Source organism: Neopsephotus bourkii, unplaced genomic scaffold (genome assembly GCF_033783945.1).
Source record: "Neopsephotus bourkii isolate Nb327-2 ecotype Australia unplaced genomic scaffold, CSIRO-AGI_Nbou_v1 NB_256, whole genome shotgun sequence".
NCBI lineage: Eukaryota > Metazoa > Chordata > Aves > Psittaciformes > Psittacidae > Neopsephotus > Neopsephotus bourkii.
In genome coordinates, this window is record NW_026900765.1 from 1,291,978 (window position 1) to 1,310,873 (window position 18,896).

Consider the following 18,896-nt stretch of genomic DNA (forward strand, 5'->3'; position numbering starts at 1 on the left):
TTATTAATTTTTGTTTTTAAGGCATAATGAATATCCAATGTTCCTGAAAATACAGCAGGTACCCAGGAAGCTGAGTACATTGTGGTACCATTTTCCCAGTAGTCCTACCAGCTTTTGATAACTGATTAAGATGTAGAATAAAGAATCATCAAATTAGTTGTATTTTGAAAGATGAGGTGGAGGAGATGTATTCTGAGTGGCAGTGACTAAAATGTGTTTATAAATGAAGATGATCTAGGTCTGTTAAGATTATTCAGCCAATCACTTTCACTGTATCATTGTCTCTTCTGATAACTGGAAAAAGAAATAATAAGCTGACGAAAGTAAGTGATAGAGAAGATAAAGTCAGTCATTTTTTTCCTCTGAATGAGGGGCAGTAAATCAATCTCTCTCTTTTTTTTTTTTTTTTTTTTTTTTTGACAACTGGACCATCACTGATTCGGTAAATTACTTTTAGAACACGAAGTCCTTTTCCCAAGTTAATAGGAATGTTTTCTCTTCTGTGTTGGTGCCTCACACTAAGAATCATTTCTGTGTTTCAGGCTACCTCTGTTGGTCGAGTTGTGGCACAAGGATAAAACAGCTAAAGACTTACTTCTAGGGATGGCGAGACTTCAGCTTTCAAATGTTTTGGCTTCGGAAAAAACCCGGTTCTTGGGTGGTAATGGTGAACAGTGCTGGCGTCAGACTTACAATGAAACAGTCAGTGTCACAGCAGCACAAGGGTATAACTATTTAAGAAACCCTACTTTGTAGCGAGTTTTGAAGAATTGTTTGCTTAGTGTTTACTTAAATATGGGCAAACTGCATTATAGGGTGCAGGGTGGGAACAGGTGTCCAAGTGATTAAAAGTTAAATTGCCACAGGCATATTTGTGCTACCCCAAACTATTACCAAAGTCATCATAATAGACCTTTATATAATCATGATCTTCTGTTAGATTTAGAGATTAAAAAAATACTTGGAAAAAATGTCAGTGAGGCACCTTCCTGAGGAAATTAAATATTTAACAATTGCAAAACACTGCTGATATCCCAGAAAATAGTTATGACTGATTATCCATAGTATGCTTTTAGATGCTACTGATGCTATTGACTTCAGTGAAAGTTAGAAGAACAGGTATATTCATAGAGTAGAAGAGGTTTTCTGTTTCAGTGTTATACTCTGTGATAGCAGCAGGGGCTTGAGCCTGTGTGTACATCAGAATGAGCAGTGCTATTTATTAATGTTTTATCTGAAGATAAATGTTCCTTTACCTAGAGGAGCATTGATCCTTTTTATGTATCTGAAGAAATGTATTGATAGTTACTTCTCTCCCATCTCCTTATTGGAGATGTAAAGTGTGCTAGTAATCAGTGTCTAAACCTAATCTTTTTCTGTGTGATAATAGACCTTGATTATGCCTTTAGAAATAAATGTAATTGCTATTAAGATTGAGATTAGGTTTAAACCTCTAATCCTCCAGGTAATTAAACATACTTGATGCGCAGGAAACTTCAGGTTACTGACACAGAGACTCATATACCATCTCCCTCTCAACTGGTAAAAAATTGATATCTGATTTTGTTTTAACTTTTCTGTGTGAAAGCCAGCATGGCCTGATTCTGTGAAGAGTTACTTTATGATCTCACTGTACATGAAGGCTTACACTTTCATGAAGAAGTTTGCTGAAATGAAATCTGGTTTTGCACAAAACTTAACCACTAGATGGCATTCTCAGAGTGTCATCAGGTGTCTGCATTTTGGTGTGCTGATAACACTGCTAGCTTTGCTCTTCTTGGTGTATTCTTCTTTTTATACTGATATATTAAACTGACTCTATTACTCAGATTTCTGAGGTCCACTACGTTGAATCTTCTTTTCTTTTTTAAACACTGACAGAAAGTTGTAAGAATCTGATGCAGTAATTTTTGTTAAATTACATGAAATACAAATGTTTCTGGTGGGTTTTCTCCCTTGCAAATAGCTGTGTAAAGGACTGCACTTTTGTAAAAATATTTTAGTATTGTTTTTCTATATTTGCTGGAAGAGAATTGATGTGAAAACTACAGCCATGTTTAGTTCCTGCAGCCTTGTTGCAGGTTGCTTGATAAGTAATGCTGCCGCTTCTGTGATTTAGGTGGCTGTGCAATTGCCTTTGCCTCATTACGTAGTTATACCTGAAGTGATAGTTTTGTTTCTGACCAAGTACAGGTCTGTACTGCTGTGTACTTTCATGTTAGACTAGTGATAACTTTCAGTTACATGATTTGTGCATATTTCTTAATATAATTCTGTGCAGAAAAATACCTTTGGTTGCTACATTTGATCAGTGATTAGCGGTGAGGCAGCCAGAGATAAACTGTTCTACTTAAGCAGAAATTGTGACTAATTTGAAATTAGTTTATTAAAAATACCTGTTATTTAGACATTTTTTCACTGTACAGAAGCAGGTAGTACTTAACTTATAAGTGTATTCAAAGTTGTCAGTTCTGTGTGCTGAAGCTTTCAGAAATGAGCTTTTTAGTAAGTCTGAGGATGGCTTACCACACATAATGTGCTAAATGACTTAATTATACTGTGGATAGTAGAAAGTTACTGATAACATTTTAAGAATTCATTGAGTGTCTTGAACAAAGCTCAATATACTTGTTAGACTTAAGACTACAGGTACAGTTTAGGATCATTCCCCTGTTACAGGAATGTAATCAACATAATCGACATCAACATAATCAGCAATTATAGTAAGCTGTTAGTTAAATGGGTTTCTAATGAGAAGTTATCTGTTGAAGTCAGAAAGCTTACTGAAGATGTATAAATCCCTGAGTTAAAACAATATACATGGGAGAGCATGTTTGTGCTGTCACATAGGTGAACATTTAGAGTCTCTCAGCTTACATGGAACCTATTAGCACTTCAGCTTTTGGGGTTTGTGTGTTGACTTGTAATTCATTTTCTGTATTTTTAAGACAGTTTTTATTAACACTCTACTGCTATTTATAGGTCAGGCAGCAAAATAGCAGACCTTTCATATGCTATCACTTTGGAAGACCACGGGCTTGTGAAAATGCAAGAAGTTCTGGTGTCAGATTCTTCTCAAGTAAATTTTACATAAATCTTTCCCCCCCACCTTGTATGCTTCTTTGAGAAGTTGGGTTTCCAGTTAAAAATCCAATGTTACTGTATCAGTGTGTAGGTGCTGGTCAGCAATGGCATGTCCCTCACGTTCAGCCTCGTTGTGCCCAAGAAAATCCTCCACAACCTCGAGAAACTCTTGAATACAAAGCTGCACTAGAGTTGGAAATGTGGAAGGGAATGCAAGAGGACATTTTTGAAAATCAGGTTTTTATTATTTATTTCCTAAACTGCATGACTGCCAGAGAAGCTTTAACAGAATTGATGAGAGGGATATTTCTTAAACTTTGCCACTGTTTCAAATAAGAGCTAACTTTTCTTCATGCAGAATGTTAAAACTTCAGATGTATACAAATACATTCCATACTTTTAATGCAGAAGGTTAATTCTCTTCTGTATAAGTGATTGAAGTAGGTACTAGGCAGTAAAATGCAGAACACTCTTCACAATTTCCCCTTACTCCTTATGAATTATAGTAGATACTTCACATTCAGATTACTGGTGTTAATTATTAACGCTGCATTTCTTTATTCTCAGTCTAAAACCATTTCTGCATTTCTACTCCTGAAATCATTCCAGGTGTTTTTAGAGGCACATGCTTCTTTTTAAAAGATATTGAGAATCTAGTGTCTATTTTTTAGGGTATTTTTCTTGAACTTGGGCTTTTTAACTTAAAGGTAAGATATATCTTTCACTATCAAAATCATACCTTGTTACATAAGTAAGTGTACAAAACTTTGCTTTTAACTGTTTTGCTTCAAGGCTTAGTTCTGCTAGTACTCCTTCCGTTGAAGTTGCATATCCAACAGTTCTGATTTAGCTTTCTGGTTTGGGGGTTTTGTTCTCCCTCTTTCTCTCTCTCGTTTGTTTTTTTGTTTTTTTTGTTTTTTTTTTAAGCTTAAAAAGAAGGAAATGGTCCATATGCAAGTACTTGCAGAAGAATGGAAGAAAAGAGAGAGAGAGAGAGAGGCGTTAGTGAAGAAGAAGGTAAGGAAACTCATACTTGCCGATTGTCTCATTATAAATATCTATATATCATAGAATCATAGAATAGTTAGGGTTGGAAAGGACCTTAAGCTCATCTAGTTCCAACCCCCCTGCCATGGGCAGGGACACCTCGCTCTAAACCGTATCACCAAAGGCTTCGTCCAACCTGGCCTTGGACACTGCCAGGGATGGAGCATTCACAACCTTCCTGGGCAACCTATTCCAGTGCCTTACCACCCTAACAGGAAATAATTTCCTCCTTATATCCAATCTAAACTTCCCCTGTTTAAGTTTTAACCCATTACCCCTTGTCCTATCACTACAGTCCCTAATGAAGAGTCCCTCCCCAGCATCGCTGTATGCCCCCTTCAGATACTGGAAGGCTGCTATGAGGTCTCCATGCAGCCTTCTCTTCTCCAGGCTGAACAGCCCCAGCTTTCTCAGCCTATCTTCATATGGGAGGTGCTCCAGTTCCCTGATCATTCTTGTGACTCTCCTCTGGACTTGTTCCAACAGCTCGATGTCCTTTTTATGTTGAGGACACCAGAACTGCCCACAGTATTCCAAGTGAGGTCTCACGAGAGCAGACTAAAGGGGCAGAATATATAGATATGTATCTATATGGATATATATATCTATATATAAATATTTAAATATAAATATAAAATTTAACAAGATGCTCTGTAATTATAATATAGAACAAAGGGTCTGTGATTACTCTTCACGCCTGCTGGTATGCTTGCATCTAGTCAACAACAGTGCAAAAAATTGCAAATAGCCCTTTATCCTACTTGCCCTTTTACACCTTTAAGTTAGGTTGCTTTCACTGGGGGCTTTTTAACTTTGTCTTTCACTTGTATGATCAAAAAGCACTTCTAAACCCAGCTGTGCATGGAAACTGGTTAACCTTTATTGTATAAAGGCTGTCCATTGTGATTTCTTCATTAAAAGCCATGTAAATCTGTAAACAAATTGTTAGTATTTTATACTGTAGCAAGAGTAAATATTTTCCTGCCTAAACCATTATTTATATCACAAGGAGAAAAAACACTTGTTTGATTTGGTTGTTTTGTTTGTTTGGGTTTTTTTCCTTTAGGTAGCAGAATATACTGGTTTGGAAGAACAACTTCAGAAAACCTTGAGAGATCTAGATAAGCGAGAACGGCAGCTTTTTAGTGCTGAATCAGAGGTAAAAAGTGTTTTGGCATTTAAAAAAATGCATTTGCATGAGCTATTTCTGAAAGTTTTGTTGAATTTTCATATTGATAATTGTGACCTGTGTATGTATAAGAACTGAAAGAAGACACATTCATACCAATACACATAGGAGCACTAATAATTTAATCCAAGTTTTATTACAACTGTACTTTTTTACTCAAATGGCAATTCAGTGAATTTAAATGGGTTGCTAGAATTACAGAACTGTAAATTTTCTCCACTTAACAGATTTAGAGTGTCAACAGAGACACATAATGTTACTGTATCTCAATTTTAAGTTTAGTACTGTCAGGTGAACATTGTACATGTATACAAGAATTCTTTACTTCAAACAGTTTTGCTAGATTAACCACTGAAATTGAAGGTGACAAGGAGACGTGAGAGAAACTGACATTGCCAAGGTTTTATTACCCAGCAGTTTGATAAGACTTCCTATTTTATACTACTTTTTTTGTAGTGAAGGTCCAAAGAAGATGTGGGAGAAACCAGTAGCTATCATTGTTTCTAGATCTCACTGAACTTCCCCAAAATGTGGAAATGGGGTACAAGTACCCAGGGAAACTAGTTGTAGGAAAAGAGAGAGGAAGGAAGAAAAGAAGAAACTGTCTGGTTTTGTACTTCATAACAGACTCACAGTTCTGCTGTGATTTAGCAGTCCAACAAACCCTCTCCTCCTTTAGCCCAGATTAATTCTTTTGATCATATCTATCCCTCCTGCGCTTGTGAACAAAGTTAAGAAAGCTCCCAAACCATGGGCTGGCTTATTGAGCCTTTGTCATGTTCAGTACTCAGGTTTCCTGTACCCCTAAAGGTGCAGTTTTGCTGTAAAATAGTGTCTTAATTTCCTTTAACATCTGTGCAAAAAATCTGGTGATTGGGTTTGGCTGAATGCAGTTCAGTCTGAGTAAAAGCATTTATTTTGAGTCTCATATGTGTTTATTTCAAAACTTGCTTTAAATTTAGCGAAATTCTGACCTGAGGGTTTAGAGATAATAAAAATCAGTGGATTCCAAGAATGTCTAGGCAACATGATGTAGGGTTAATTCAGCAATTAATACAGTTTGAAAAATGGGTCTTTTGGAGAGGTTTATAATCAGCTAGCAGTTATCTGGGACAGTAACATTGTTCTAGGAAGTTCAGACATGTCAAGGACTGTTTTCCTGTTTAGCTCAGTGAAGAATTTTCTCAATACACTCCGTTTGAATAGTGCAGTGACCTAAAGTCATCTTGGTTGTAGTTGTGACTTTATCACTTCTGCAATGAAGGTGTATATTTAGCTTTTTAGTTTGTAGTAGAAAGGTGGATATATAACTTGCCTTTAGCAATCCTGTGTAGAAAGTACAGTAGAGATACAGATAGCTTCATTTTACAATAGTCAAGCAAGAATGTATTGTAATTTGCAGGTCATTAGTTAAACCGAAAGCTAATAAAAGAATATATAGCAAACAGTAGATATAGATAACAATGGAATTTCTATTGTTTAATTTCTAAAAAGGACAGCAATTTTTGTCATGAATAGTAGTAACAGTTGTAAGAAAGGCTCTTAAAATAAAGCTCATGCAAGTATGGGTTAATAAAAATATATCTCACTTTTAAGCTTCAAACACTAAAGAAAGACTTGCAAGCAGAGCATGAACGAAAGCTACAGGAACTACAGGATTCTGTGCGGCGAGCCAAAGAAGAATGTACACACCAGGTTGAGCTAGAAAGGTCGAAAATCAAACAGCTGGAAGAAGACAAGCTTCGCTTACAGCAGCAGGTAAGTACACTTGAATTTCTGCCTTAACATTTACTTATTTAAATAAGCATTTTTTAAAATAAGCTTACTAAATTGAGCAATGGGTTTGGGGCAAGTGTTTTCTGGCAGCTTTGTTATAAATATTTTGTCTGTTTGGTGAGCTGTGTACTGGGACCCATATCTGTCAGTCTTACTCAGTTTGCAGTGCAGTGGTTATCATTTTTTTATAACACTGAAAATCAAACAGCAATTACAAGCATACATTACATGTATACTGCTGTTCAGGTTCTATGTTTCAGTAACTTAGTACATTGTTAGCAATTAGCATATAGCAAAACGTGTAGGTAGCTTGACTTTGGAGTTTGTTTTATTGTCCCATTGCAAAGGAGTATTTCTATTATGCTTATTGGGGAGGGGTGTGTGTGGGAATTATGTTGTTACTATGATCTTCTGTTCTGAAAGTAGTAGTTTAATGGAAGTGGGGAACTTTAGACCACATTCTTTTGTCCTGTAAACTAGCTTTTACACTAACTACGAGGCTAGTCTAACTGATTTTCTTGCCTGTTAAAGCATACTGTAAAATTTTAAAAGTCAATACAGGCTTTTTTGAGCAGTTTTAATATTAGACATTATGTTGTTAAGTAAGTTAAGTTTTAGTAATGCACAAATGTTTTTCAAAGTACTTAGTTTATGTAAATTAATTACCTGCTATGGTGATTTTTTCTTTTCTGATACGTGAGAGTGATAATTCCACAAACAGCTTTGAGTAGTTGAAGAACTGTATCATCTAAAGGCATATTTTTATATTAGGAAGAGTTGTGCTGGGGTTTTGTGGGGTTTTTCGTTGGGTTTGGGTTTTTTGTTTGGTTTTGGTTTGGTTTTTCTTTGTGTTTTTGGTTTTTTTTTTATTAAACACGAATATTAACTTACTACTATTCATGTCAGCATATGTTAACCACAGTATAATGATCTATTTAAATACAGCTAATACAAAAATGCTGCTGATATATAGGCTGCTAGTCTTGGCTGTGCTACTGAGCTATCATTGAACTGAGATGAGCAGTTTCAAACTGCAGAATGCAGTCCTCTTCAAAGTAATAAGTGGATCACTTCTGCATCATAGATGTGTTGTTGGCAGCTATCAATGCCGTATCAGTCCAGGCAAGATGTATTGCCAATAGTTCTTCAGGCTGAAAGCGTCCAGATACCACCACCTATGAGTCATCTTCCAAATTCATTCTTTTGACTCCTATTTGTTTTAGCTAGGTTGCAATACAGTCACAATCATCTTATATTTTCCTATTCAAAACAGACATACTGTATCAGATCAAAGATGCAGTTAGCTCAACACTCTGTTGCAGCAGTGATGACATTTAGAGGGCAAGAAAATAAGAAATTGGACAATGAGAAAATAGAGTTTTGGTATATCAGCAATACCGTCAAGAGTTACATGTGCCTTCAGCCAGTAGCAGCATTTCATAATTACTAGCTGTCAGTGAAAGCATTCTTCATGAACTCATGCAATCCCTTTTAAAAAGTATTTCTATTTTTAGCATTGCAATATCCTGTGGCAGAGAGTTCTAAAATTTAATTATGTGTTGTATATTTAAAAACTTATTTTTGTACATTTTAATCTCATTGCTTAAGAATCATTTAGTGCTTGTGCTACATACTGTTCCTGGTTGCTTAGGTGCCTGTCATGCTGTTTCTCTTCCAAACACAGGTCCCACTGTGTTTTGCTTTTGTATGAAGACCATTCCTTCCAGCTGATCATCATGTTTGTTTTCCTCTGTGCTGTTCCTATTATTTTGAATCTCTTTCATGCTTCAGTGTAAGGAGATGTGTCAGTACACAGTTTTCACACATGAACTGTAGACTTCCCTAAGTGTCTAACTTATTTTGAAGTAATACACATAGTACTCTACTATGCAGGAGGAGATCCTTGAGGCATCCATCTTGAACGTTGCTCTTACTTCCTGAATAAGGAAGTTGTTCTTTGTGTGATTTGTGCAGTTCCCTAATGGAGAGGGACCTGAGGTCTCATAAGAAATACAATTTTTGAGTGTTTTCAGAACCAAACAAGAAATTAAACATTATGGTAGAAGCCCTAGGGAAAGCCAGCATTTTTCATAGCTAAAAAAGTTACTTACTGTCTTTTTGATTGGCATCATGTCTGTTTGCTTTAAAAAGCAATAGGTAAAAATGGAAAGATGGCAAAGGACAATATACTTTTGAAGCTGGCTATTGTGGTTGTAGGTGTAAAGTAACCGCTGTGGCATACATTTTTATATTTTTCTTTAGGAGGCACCTTTCTTACATCAATCTTGTAAGAATAAGAAATGCAAAAGGTGAAACTTTGGAGGAAAAAAGGAAGTGCCCCAATAAGGAGATCCAAAGAATCAAAATATATATGTGCTAATGGAAGTAGGTTTTGAAACAGAAATGAATTCTCTGAAACATTTTTGCTCAGTATTCTAAGCTGTTGGATACATTTCATGAAAATACTTGAATTAACTTACTTGAACATAAATACAAAGGCAGCATATGGGACCATATTTTATGATGAAATGCACCACTTCCATCAGCTGTTTTAAGGTATTCATAGTTGAGTAAGATTTGACAGAAGAAGAATGTAAGCTACTCCTAGAAAACATCTTATAAAACATTTATAACATATTTTAATATGGTATAATGAAAAAAGCTGCTAAACATTTGATTTGCTATATTTCTTTTTAGCAAAATTATTCTGATTTGGTATCATTTATCAAGTTAACCATTTTAAGATGAAAAGCAAACCACTCTCTTTATAAAATTATCATGGAACTCTGGAAGTACACAGTGAGGGCAGAGGTACATAGCATTAAGTAATTAGTCTCTGAAGTCTTTCTACTTCATCCTTTCTTCTAAATCATTTGGCTGTGCAAAGTATTAGTTATTTCCTCTTCCAGACTTTCCTAAAAAAGTTATGCTGGGGAAACTGAGTAATAAAACTTCATATAGTGGATAACGTAACTGCTAGCTTTCTTTAAGAGATTGTGTAAATTTGAGTAGTTAGGCTTTCTGTATTTCTTCAGCAAGATGTTACAGAAATGTGAACAGTCACATTTATAAATCTTGATCTTCTGTATGTGAGGACAGCCTTTTTTTTTTCTTTCCGGTAGTGAGCAAAGATCCTCTTTTAAAATTCTTCCTATTGCTATATGCCTTCATCATGAAAGCATTAATTGTGAATGTGTAGCTTTCCCTGTCTGTTTTATGTCAGATAATTGACAACAAGATGTTTGTCTGAGGGACTAATGAGTAACTAAGTTCTGTAACCTAATATTTTATGAGTAGGTTTTTCTGCTAACTTGCTTTATATCTTGGTATCTTTAATGTAGGTCAGTGAAGCAGAAAATAAGCATAAAATTCTGGAGAAGGAGTTCCAACAATACAAAGAACAGCAAAGTAGTAAACCAGAAATTAAGCTACAATCGGAAATAAATCTTCTCACTTTAGAAAAGGTATTTTTAATTTTTCTAGTCTTTAAAACTGTCACAATGGTCCATGTTAAAAAATCCTGCATGATACACTGGTTAATTTGTCAACTTTGGTTTATTTTTTTCCAAATGATTTCTTCAGACTTTAAGTATTCAGACGCAAATAAGGCCAACAGTGACCTTATTTCTATACAGGAAGCAGTAGAGAGAGAGGTTAAGGCACAAAAAAACCTAACCTAAATATTTAAATTGTTGCTATCATGATTTATGCTGGGGACTCCTAGTATTCTGTTGGTAAAACTAAATAAAAATGAACATTTTCTTGTGAGGCTTAATTTAGACTGGTATTCCATTATGTACATTGGGGTTTTTTTTAGTATTTCTGAAAAGGTTGTTAGCTACCAGTGGAATGGAGTCACTGTCATAAGCCTTTAGTAGAAGATATTTGCTTAATTAGAACCACAGGTTTTTTTCTGCTCAGAATTGAGTAAAATTGTTGACTGAATAAGCTGGAAAAAAGTTGCACCAGACTTCTTTGCACAAAATGCACTTTGTTATATGGACAGTCTGTCTGTTACTGTATGCTTGAATAACTTCTAATATTGCAGGCAAATGATTCAGAATGTATTTATCTCCATAGAACTTTTAAACTCTTAGCTAAAATATTTTTAGATTCTCTACTTTTGTTAAAGACAAAAGTTAAGCTGTAAGTTCTTCACAAATTTAATGGTGAATAATTTTGTCTGATTAAAAGAAAATATCACTGCCTCAGAGTTAATTAAAAATGGTTCACTCTTCAGGTTACTGTTTTGTGTGCTTCATAACTGGTTTTGTTTGCTTTAATACGAGGGGGTTTTTTGTTGGTTTTTTTAATGGAATGCATTGATTTTTTTAATTTTTTTTTTAGTGTTTAACATTTTTTAAAGGTTTATTTAGATAGTAAGATCAAAGGTTTACACCAGATGCATAGATTTTAAAGAACAATTTACACAGATATCTGTTTCAAAGAAAAGAATGTAGCAAATATCTTCCATCAGCTGCAGGAAAGAAAAAAACGACTACACACCTTTTAAAGGCAAGATTTATTGATCAATGTTTCTGCTAAATTAATGTTTATAATCTTACCTTAAAAAAAAAAAAAAAGAGGGGGGTTTGCTAAATTGAGAGGCTTAAAATTTAGATCAGCAGATTTAGTGCTAAAAACTAATTTTTTCTTTTTGTATAGACAGCTATCCAATAAAAATAAGGCTATATTTTAAACAAGAAAATGTTCATGTGCCATAATATTTATGTTATATTGTATAACAGCTTTAGAAGATGTTGTATGTTGCAGTACATAAACACTTTTCTTAAGCCAGACCCTCTGTATATATACAACTTTCAGTGATTGTTACTGCTGTTATTGCTTCAGCTGATACGATTTTAATTGCTTTTAGGTTGAACTTGAAAGAAAGTTAGAGTCAGCTACGAAGTCAAAGCTCCACTACAAACAACAATGGACAAGGGCTTTGAAAGAACTTGCAAGGTTAAAACAGGTATGCAGGTTTTCCTTTGTTGTACGAGACAACCAAGTTAATTACCAAGGTTGTAATGTGAGACAACCACAAAATGCAGTATTTGAAGCAACTTATAATTACTGTTAACTCCTGGCAGTTTTCATTTTATTAGTGTTTGTCTTTACAAAATCGATGCTCTGAGCTACACTTTAATACAAAAATGAGAACAGAAAAATTGATTCTAGCTTGACGTTGCACTCAGGAAAAATCAAGCCTCAGACCTGCAAAGAAGGTTCTCATAGCTAAAAAGCAAGCATGCCCCAACCATCTTGGTCAGTTACAGTCCTAACTATTCTGTGTTTTAACTGTAAAATGAGTAAAGACTAAAGATGAGAAACAAAGCTTTTAGAAACAATGGTTCAAGGCTTCCTGAATACTGTAAAATGAAACTGGAAGTGAAACTTCTTCCTGCTTTTAGAAATTCTAATCTCATACTAATGTGGCATGCCGTTTGCTGCTGTGTTTTAACAGAGCTTGGGTGTGTGTATACATATGACTTGAAATACTCAGCTCAAACCAGGAATAGCAGCTTAATCCTCACTGAATCCATGTGCCTCTGGGTTGTTTTTTTTTTTTTGTTATTGCCTGTCTTTCATGAATTGTAGTAAACATTAGCTAAACAGTATGTGTAAGAATGGCAAGCATTTTCCTTGGCCTTGACAAGCAAATTAGTAAATCATTAATCCCAGTTGATGAGCAAACCTTGACACAGACATAAAGCTTAAGAAATCAAGTTTTAGGAAAAGGTCTTTGTAACCTGTATTCACACCTACATTCTGCTTTAGGAAATGTTGGTTGTTTTGGTTTGGGGTTTGGGTTTTTGGGGGTTTAGTTGGGGTTTTTTTGTTTTTGTTTTTTTTTTTTTTTGTTTGTTTGTTTGTTTTTTGTTGTTGCCGATTTTGTGTGGGGGTTTTGGTGGTTTTTTTGGTTGTTTTTATTGTTTGGGTTGGTTTTGATTTGTTTTTTTTTAAAGGATTATAGTTCCTACCTTATTCCTATTGCTGTTCAGTTTTTGAATAGTAAGACTCTAAGCTCATACTCTCCTATTTGAGAATTACCTTCTATAATCTATATTTCTCTTTGAAGAGAGTGAATGTGTTGTATAATCACTAATTAAAACCTCATCTTTATTTGCTGTCTTCAAGTTGGTCCTTTTTTGCCTGGTTTTAAAAGGAATCATGAATTCTCATCTCCAATTTCTGAAACATCCATGCTTGATGAGATGATAGAAAGAAAAATATAAATCTTATGTCCTGATTAAGATTTTTTTTTATTTTCTGCATCCGTGAAATGCCCACACTATGTTTTTATTGCCATATTAAAAAATTCCTATAGAATAAAAGAAAAAAATGTTGCTTGCCAGAGTAACACTAGTGTATATCCGTATCAGGTTTTTATTTGTTATAAATTTCATCACCGCAGACCTGACAATCTGAATTTAGTAATATATTAGAATGTTTTAGGTGACCCTTTAGCTGAAAGTCCGAACAATAAAATAAGTTGGCATGTACAGTGAATTACACTACCTAAAACTTTTCTACTACAGAACAAACCCTTTCAAAGTAGTTTCTTCTGGTTTTTATACTCCTGTGCTTGATCTTATACTTAGTCTATTGATAAAGGATTTAAGTGACTTTAAAGAGCCAATTAAATTTGAAGCAGAGCTGACCAAAAACCATTTACTGTGTTTTAAATATAAATTTGGAAACTGTTGCTTCATGAATTCTAGATTTGCTTTAGTTCAGATGATTTGTGCAATTGTTTGACCAATTTCTTGTTTAAATTGGATTAGTACCATGTTAATTTTGTATTGCCTCTGGTGAATAGCCACAGGGCTGTAAGCTGTGCCAGTAATTTGTCACACCAAAGCTCTCTAGAGAACTATACAAAACATTTGTGTAGTGAGGATTAGACGTTGAAAGCCGTATCTTAGATTGTTAATAAATGTTAATGACAAAACCCAGCTGGTAAGTCTTGGAAATGAGATCTAATGCTTTGTGCCCATTGCCAAAAAAATGTTTAAACAGAGATTTCCATTACTCAAAGGTGACCTAGTACAGACAATTTGTGAATTAAAGAAGCATAATCTACAGGCTAAGCATTCAGTGAAATGCTCTTCTGATTTGCAACCATAAAAGTCAATGTTTCCTTAATTAAAAAGTTTCCTTTTACTTTGGAACTAGTTCTTAGCACACATCTGTGATGGTTTTATACTTTGCAGAATATGAGCTATGCAGTACATAACTTAGGAAAATATGGGACCATTAATAGAAAATGCTCTCAACTTCTCCACATCAGGATTTTGAATGCTAAACACAGGGCCAGTGGTAATCAGAAAAAGATCTAAAATACATGAGAACACACATACATCAAGCTTACCTGTGCTTAACAAAATACAGAAGCTAGTTGAATTTAAACAAAGTTTGTATAGCTGAGTAAAATAGACTTCACCCAGCTTATTTTTCCTCCATCCCTGTTACTCATTGCAAGTCTGTATTATTATACTCTGTCCAGGTTTAGGAAGAGAAAAATATCAAAAAGTTAGCTGTGTAGTCACCTAGGTAGACTTAACCATTTCCAGATTCCTTCAGAATTTGCTGACTGGGAGATCTCAATGCTACACGAATGAGACTTCCATAATTTTTTATGCATGTGAGCATTACTTCCGAGAGGAATGAAACCGTTCACATAAAATTGCATAATTATCTCTTTACAGAGATCTCAGTTGTTAAATTCAGTACCTAAGTGCAAGAAACAGTGTAACAAAAGAAAAATAAAAGCTGGGAGAAATGTCATTTTCATCAGTTGACATCTTTGCTATAATGTAGAAAACCAAAATCTCAAAATATACATGCATACATTATGCACTGTTATAGGAGAAACACTGGTTGTAAGCCTTTTAATGTTTGTGCCCTAGACATCTGAAAAACTAGCACTGATGCATTTGTTTAAAACAACATAGACCATATTGGCTGGCTGACATTCACTCTGTCTTGTCCAGTGCCTTGGTTATCCACTCAGTAATTAATTTGATTAATTTATAAGTAATTTAGCCATGGATAGGATGTAAATCTTTGCGTTTAAAAAAAAAAGAAGTGGTGAGGGGAGGATGCAAAAAATCTTGGAGGTCCAAGTCTTGGTTAAAAACTGTGTCTTGAAACCATCCAGGCCCTCCTACTGACTTGTCAGCTCTGGGTTATTTTCAGAAAACTTTACTTGAGTCCCTTAGCTTCAGTCGTAAGTTTTTCCCACAGACTTGCATGGTATGTGTGAGTGGGAGAGTGAATAGTGGCTGCTATTTAGCCATTGTTTAGTCTAGTGTATGTATGTTTACATCTCCTTTTTGGATTTATAGGCAGCTATGGCAAAATAACGATTGTGCTTCCTTGATTGAAGAGCCTCTTAACTAGAGCACCTGGCAGCACACAGGGATTCTTTTATAATCCAATTATAATTGAATTATTTTTTTTTTCATTGCTGGTTAATTTTTGTTTAATGCTGGTATTCCTGTAGTACCATAGGTTTCAAAAGTTCCACTGTGCAAGCTCCTAAAATACTACTCTACATCTCAAGCACTACATCAGAGATGCAAACTAATTAAGAAAATAAGTAAAACATTGAGTAAATGATAATTAGTATGTGACTTTATTTGTACTGGATTATTTTGTTTATGCGTATATAAGAGGAGGGTGGCAAATACCAAATTAATAAATGAAAGGAATACTGGTAATAAGTTTTATTGAGGGGAGAAAATGAGTAAAAGGAATAGTGTAACTAGAAGTGCTTAGAGAAAGTAGTCGAGGAGAAGGTATCTTGGTCAACTAAGAGCATATTGCAGAAATAATTGTCAGAGTAATTTGCATGTGATACCTTTAGTTGATCTATGGCTGCCTCAGTGTGGGATAGTTGCTGATGATAATTAGGTGGTAATGCAAGAGTAAAGTTTCTGGTGAGTCTTATCCCTACAAAGCTGCATTTAGTTCAACAGCTCATGATTCAAAGTGTTCCCTTACCTGAAATTTACAAATAGAAAATTCTAAAAGTTTAAAATTACGATAGTGCTCACTGAGGTTTAGAACAACCTGACTGGCTACAATAAGCAGTTGAAAGTAATCTTAAATGTTCCTCATTTAGGAAATAATATAGGATCATATTCTGTTTGGAAATGTAGAGTGTGTTAGTAAGTCTTGACTGAGAATTTTAAGCATATGAGTGTGTATTAACATTTGTGCACTGAGGTACACTTAAATACTTTAATTATTACTTAGTTTTTAAATATACACAGAATAACATGAAGATGTTACAGGTAGGTGTAAAAATGTTGGACTGTATTAGTACTTTAAACATGCAGAAGTTTTATTTTTTTTCACTTTAGAAGATGGCATAGTAAACTCTGCTGTATTTCAAGTACTACTACGCAGCAGAGTTCAGTTCCCTCTCTGGTTTAAAAAAAACCCCAAGACCAACCAAACAAAAAACTGCCCAGAAAGTGCTTGTGGCCAAGTGAATACTTTAACTGTGATTAGAAAAAATTGATCTAATATCTGAATGTACTCTGATAAGGTGGCACCAGTTTCATCATTATGATGAATAAGAAATCCTTCCTTCTCTCTCGTAACAAAACTCATTCTTTTTAATGTCCCTCAATTATATCATAACAAAACTATACAAATTAATTCATAATCAGCATTCATCACGTCTGATCAAACAACTCTCTTGCCATCTTCTTGTATTGGTGGATTATTAGTAAATGGGTTTCTGTTGTTCTGCTATGAATGGTATACATGGAGCAAGTTTGATGTTATGCACCCTGCAAATTGTTATGACAGACTTTTAAAGGAGTCAAAGACTAATGTTGGGAAAGACACTTGAGAATAAGAGTACAAAGTGTGCAACTGAAATTACATGCAGGATCCATCATAAACAAATCTGCAAAATCCCTCCTCACTTTCTTTCATGTCTTCCCCCCCCACCCCTAAGTGGGACTGCCTTAAAATGAATGCTAGGGAAATCTTGCCTCAGAAAAATGTTGATTTCTATTAGTGAATTTAATATTATTGGGCTTAAATGTTACTCTTCAGAGTCATGGCATGGCATGCTACAGATATTCTTGACCTGCACTACTACAGGACTAAAATTAATCTTGTCTCTTCCCTCCCCCCTCCCAAATAAGGAAATGCCAAATATTTGTCCTGTTTACATTACAGTTGTATTAGTAAATCAAGTTAAATTTCTAATCATGTTTATCTGAAAGGAAGTCCTACCCAGAGTTCAGTTGTAAAAAAATGTACTGAAAAGAGTTTTTCTCTATAGAGAAAAGGAAAATTTAACACTTTACATTTAAACTTCCGTGAAAATCTATGGGTATTATCCTAAGCAATGAGCACGCTTACTAGTGACACTGATACATTTTTGTTTGCTTCGGTTTTGGTTTGGTTTGGGTTTGGATTTATTTTATTTTTTATTTTTTTTTGCACAGACATTTTACTCACAGAAAAACATCAAAAGGATCAGGAAATGAACGAAGGGTTCTTCAGGAAAGCTTTGTTTTTCCTACATCACTCCCTGGCTTTTGCATCATCCTCTCTTTTGTCATTTTCTTGGTTTTACTGAACATCACTAAAGATGTTTCTTTATCAGGTATCTTTGTGGTTCTGAAACTAACTAGTTCAGTGAGGGCATGAAGGACCAAAGTAGTAAATGAGAACCCTTCTCATAAGTAGGAAAGTGTTAGGAATATTGTGCCTTATTCCTGGTCTGTTTGAGCTTCGGACTTTGTTCTGTTAACCTTCAGTATATGTACTTCTAATGTATACTCTTTCTTTGAGTTTCAAATGCTCTTTTCGTGATTGAATTGCCATTGTTAGCATGTGGCTAAACAGCAGAAAACCTCTGGATCACTGAGTAACTTATCTGAATCAAATAGTAACCTATCAACTTGTCATGAAACTTGTAGTTTGCCATGCTTCTTATGCTGAGCACACAGTTATGTCTTTCCTCTGAAGCTGCAATTGTAGGAACACTCAAAGTCTTTCTTACAGATCTGAGTAACACTACGCAAACTGAAGGACTGGATTAGAAGACTTCTATTCAGTGATCAACTATTTGATCTGTGTATATTACGTGTCTCATTATAATGTGTTACCAGTAGGGAGGGATGTCCTTTTCTGCAGGCACGTTAGAAGTCTTGCTGTGCAGCAAGTGCCACTCGGTTTTGTGTTAGTTTTCCTGTATTGAGTTTTCAGGTAATGTTTGCCCAATGTGGCTTCAAAAAAAATTCTTTTATAGAATTAATACAGAAATTTGATACTTACATTAATACCCCTGCTGCTCATGACAGTAGCCCTAGTTTAAAATAACCTGAACTGCAGAACAAGATTTTCTTCTCTGAAATTAATCCTTTCCTTACCATCTGCAGCAATGCATTGGACTGAAGCTAATCAAATCTACAAATCAGCATAAGTAGAAGGGCTAGAAATAAGAGAAAATTGAAGCTAAATATGCAAAAGTTTTAGGTTTTTTTTTTTTTCTTTTTTTTTACATAATCTAAGAGGAAGATGTTGGCTTTATTCTCTTAGATGTTTGGCTGTTGTTTTTTTTTGCTACAGATGAGGCAGTTTGCTTCTGGATTGCGGATAATTTGAGATAATCAGATTTGCTGTCTATGTATTTACTTGTACTATAGCTGAATTTGTACTGGTTTTACACCAACCTATTTAAAACTAGATCATGTCAGCATTTTTTCTTACTATCCACAGTTAGGAAAGCAAACAATGCAAGATAAGTACAACTATCAAAAGAGTT

The 18,896-nt window shown here is 34.8% G+C and overlaps 1 protein-coding gene across 4 annotated transcripts in view; it reads left to right on the plus strand.

Moving 5' to 3' along the window:
* Positions 1-18,896, plus strand: part of CEP120 (centrosomal protein 120) — a 48,047-nt gene that overhangs the window by 21,550 nt on the left and 7,601 nt on the right. For 2 of the 4 annotated variants that reach the window (XM_061346038.1, XM_061346036.1), the window contains 8 exons: positions 543-725; positions 2,983-3,079; positions 3,169-3,321; positions 4,012-4,101; positions 5,198-5,290; positions 6,917-7,078; positions 10,438-10,560; positions 11,973-12,071. In XM_061346038.1, the coding sequence (XP_061202022.1) occupies positions 543-725; positions 2,983-3,079; positions 3,169-3,321; positions 4,012-4,101; positions 5,198-5,290; positions 6,917-7,078; positions 10,438-10,560; positions 11,973-12,071 (1,000 nt within the window). The remainder of the gene's footprint in view (positions 1-542; positions 726-2,982; positions 3,080-3,168; positions 3,322-4,011; positions 4,102-5,197; positions 5,291-6,916; positions 7,079-10,437; positions 10,561-11,972; positions 12,072-18,896) is intronic. The other 2 variants (XM_061346039.1, XM_061346040.1) reach the window with 2 other exon arrangements.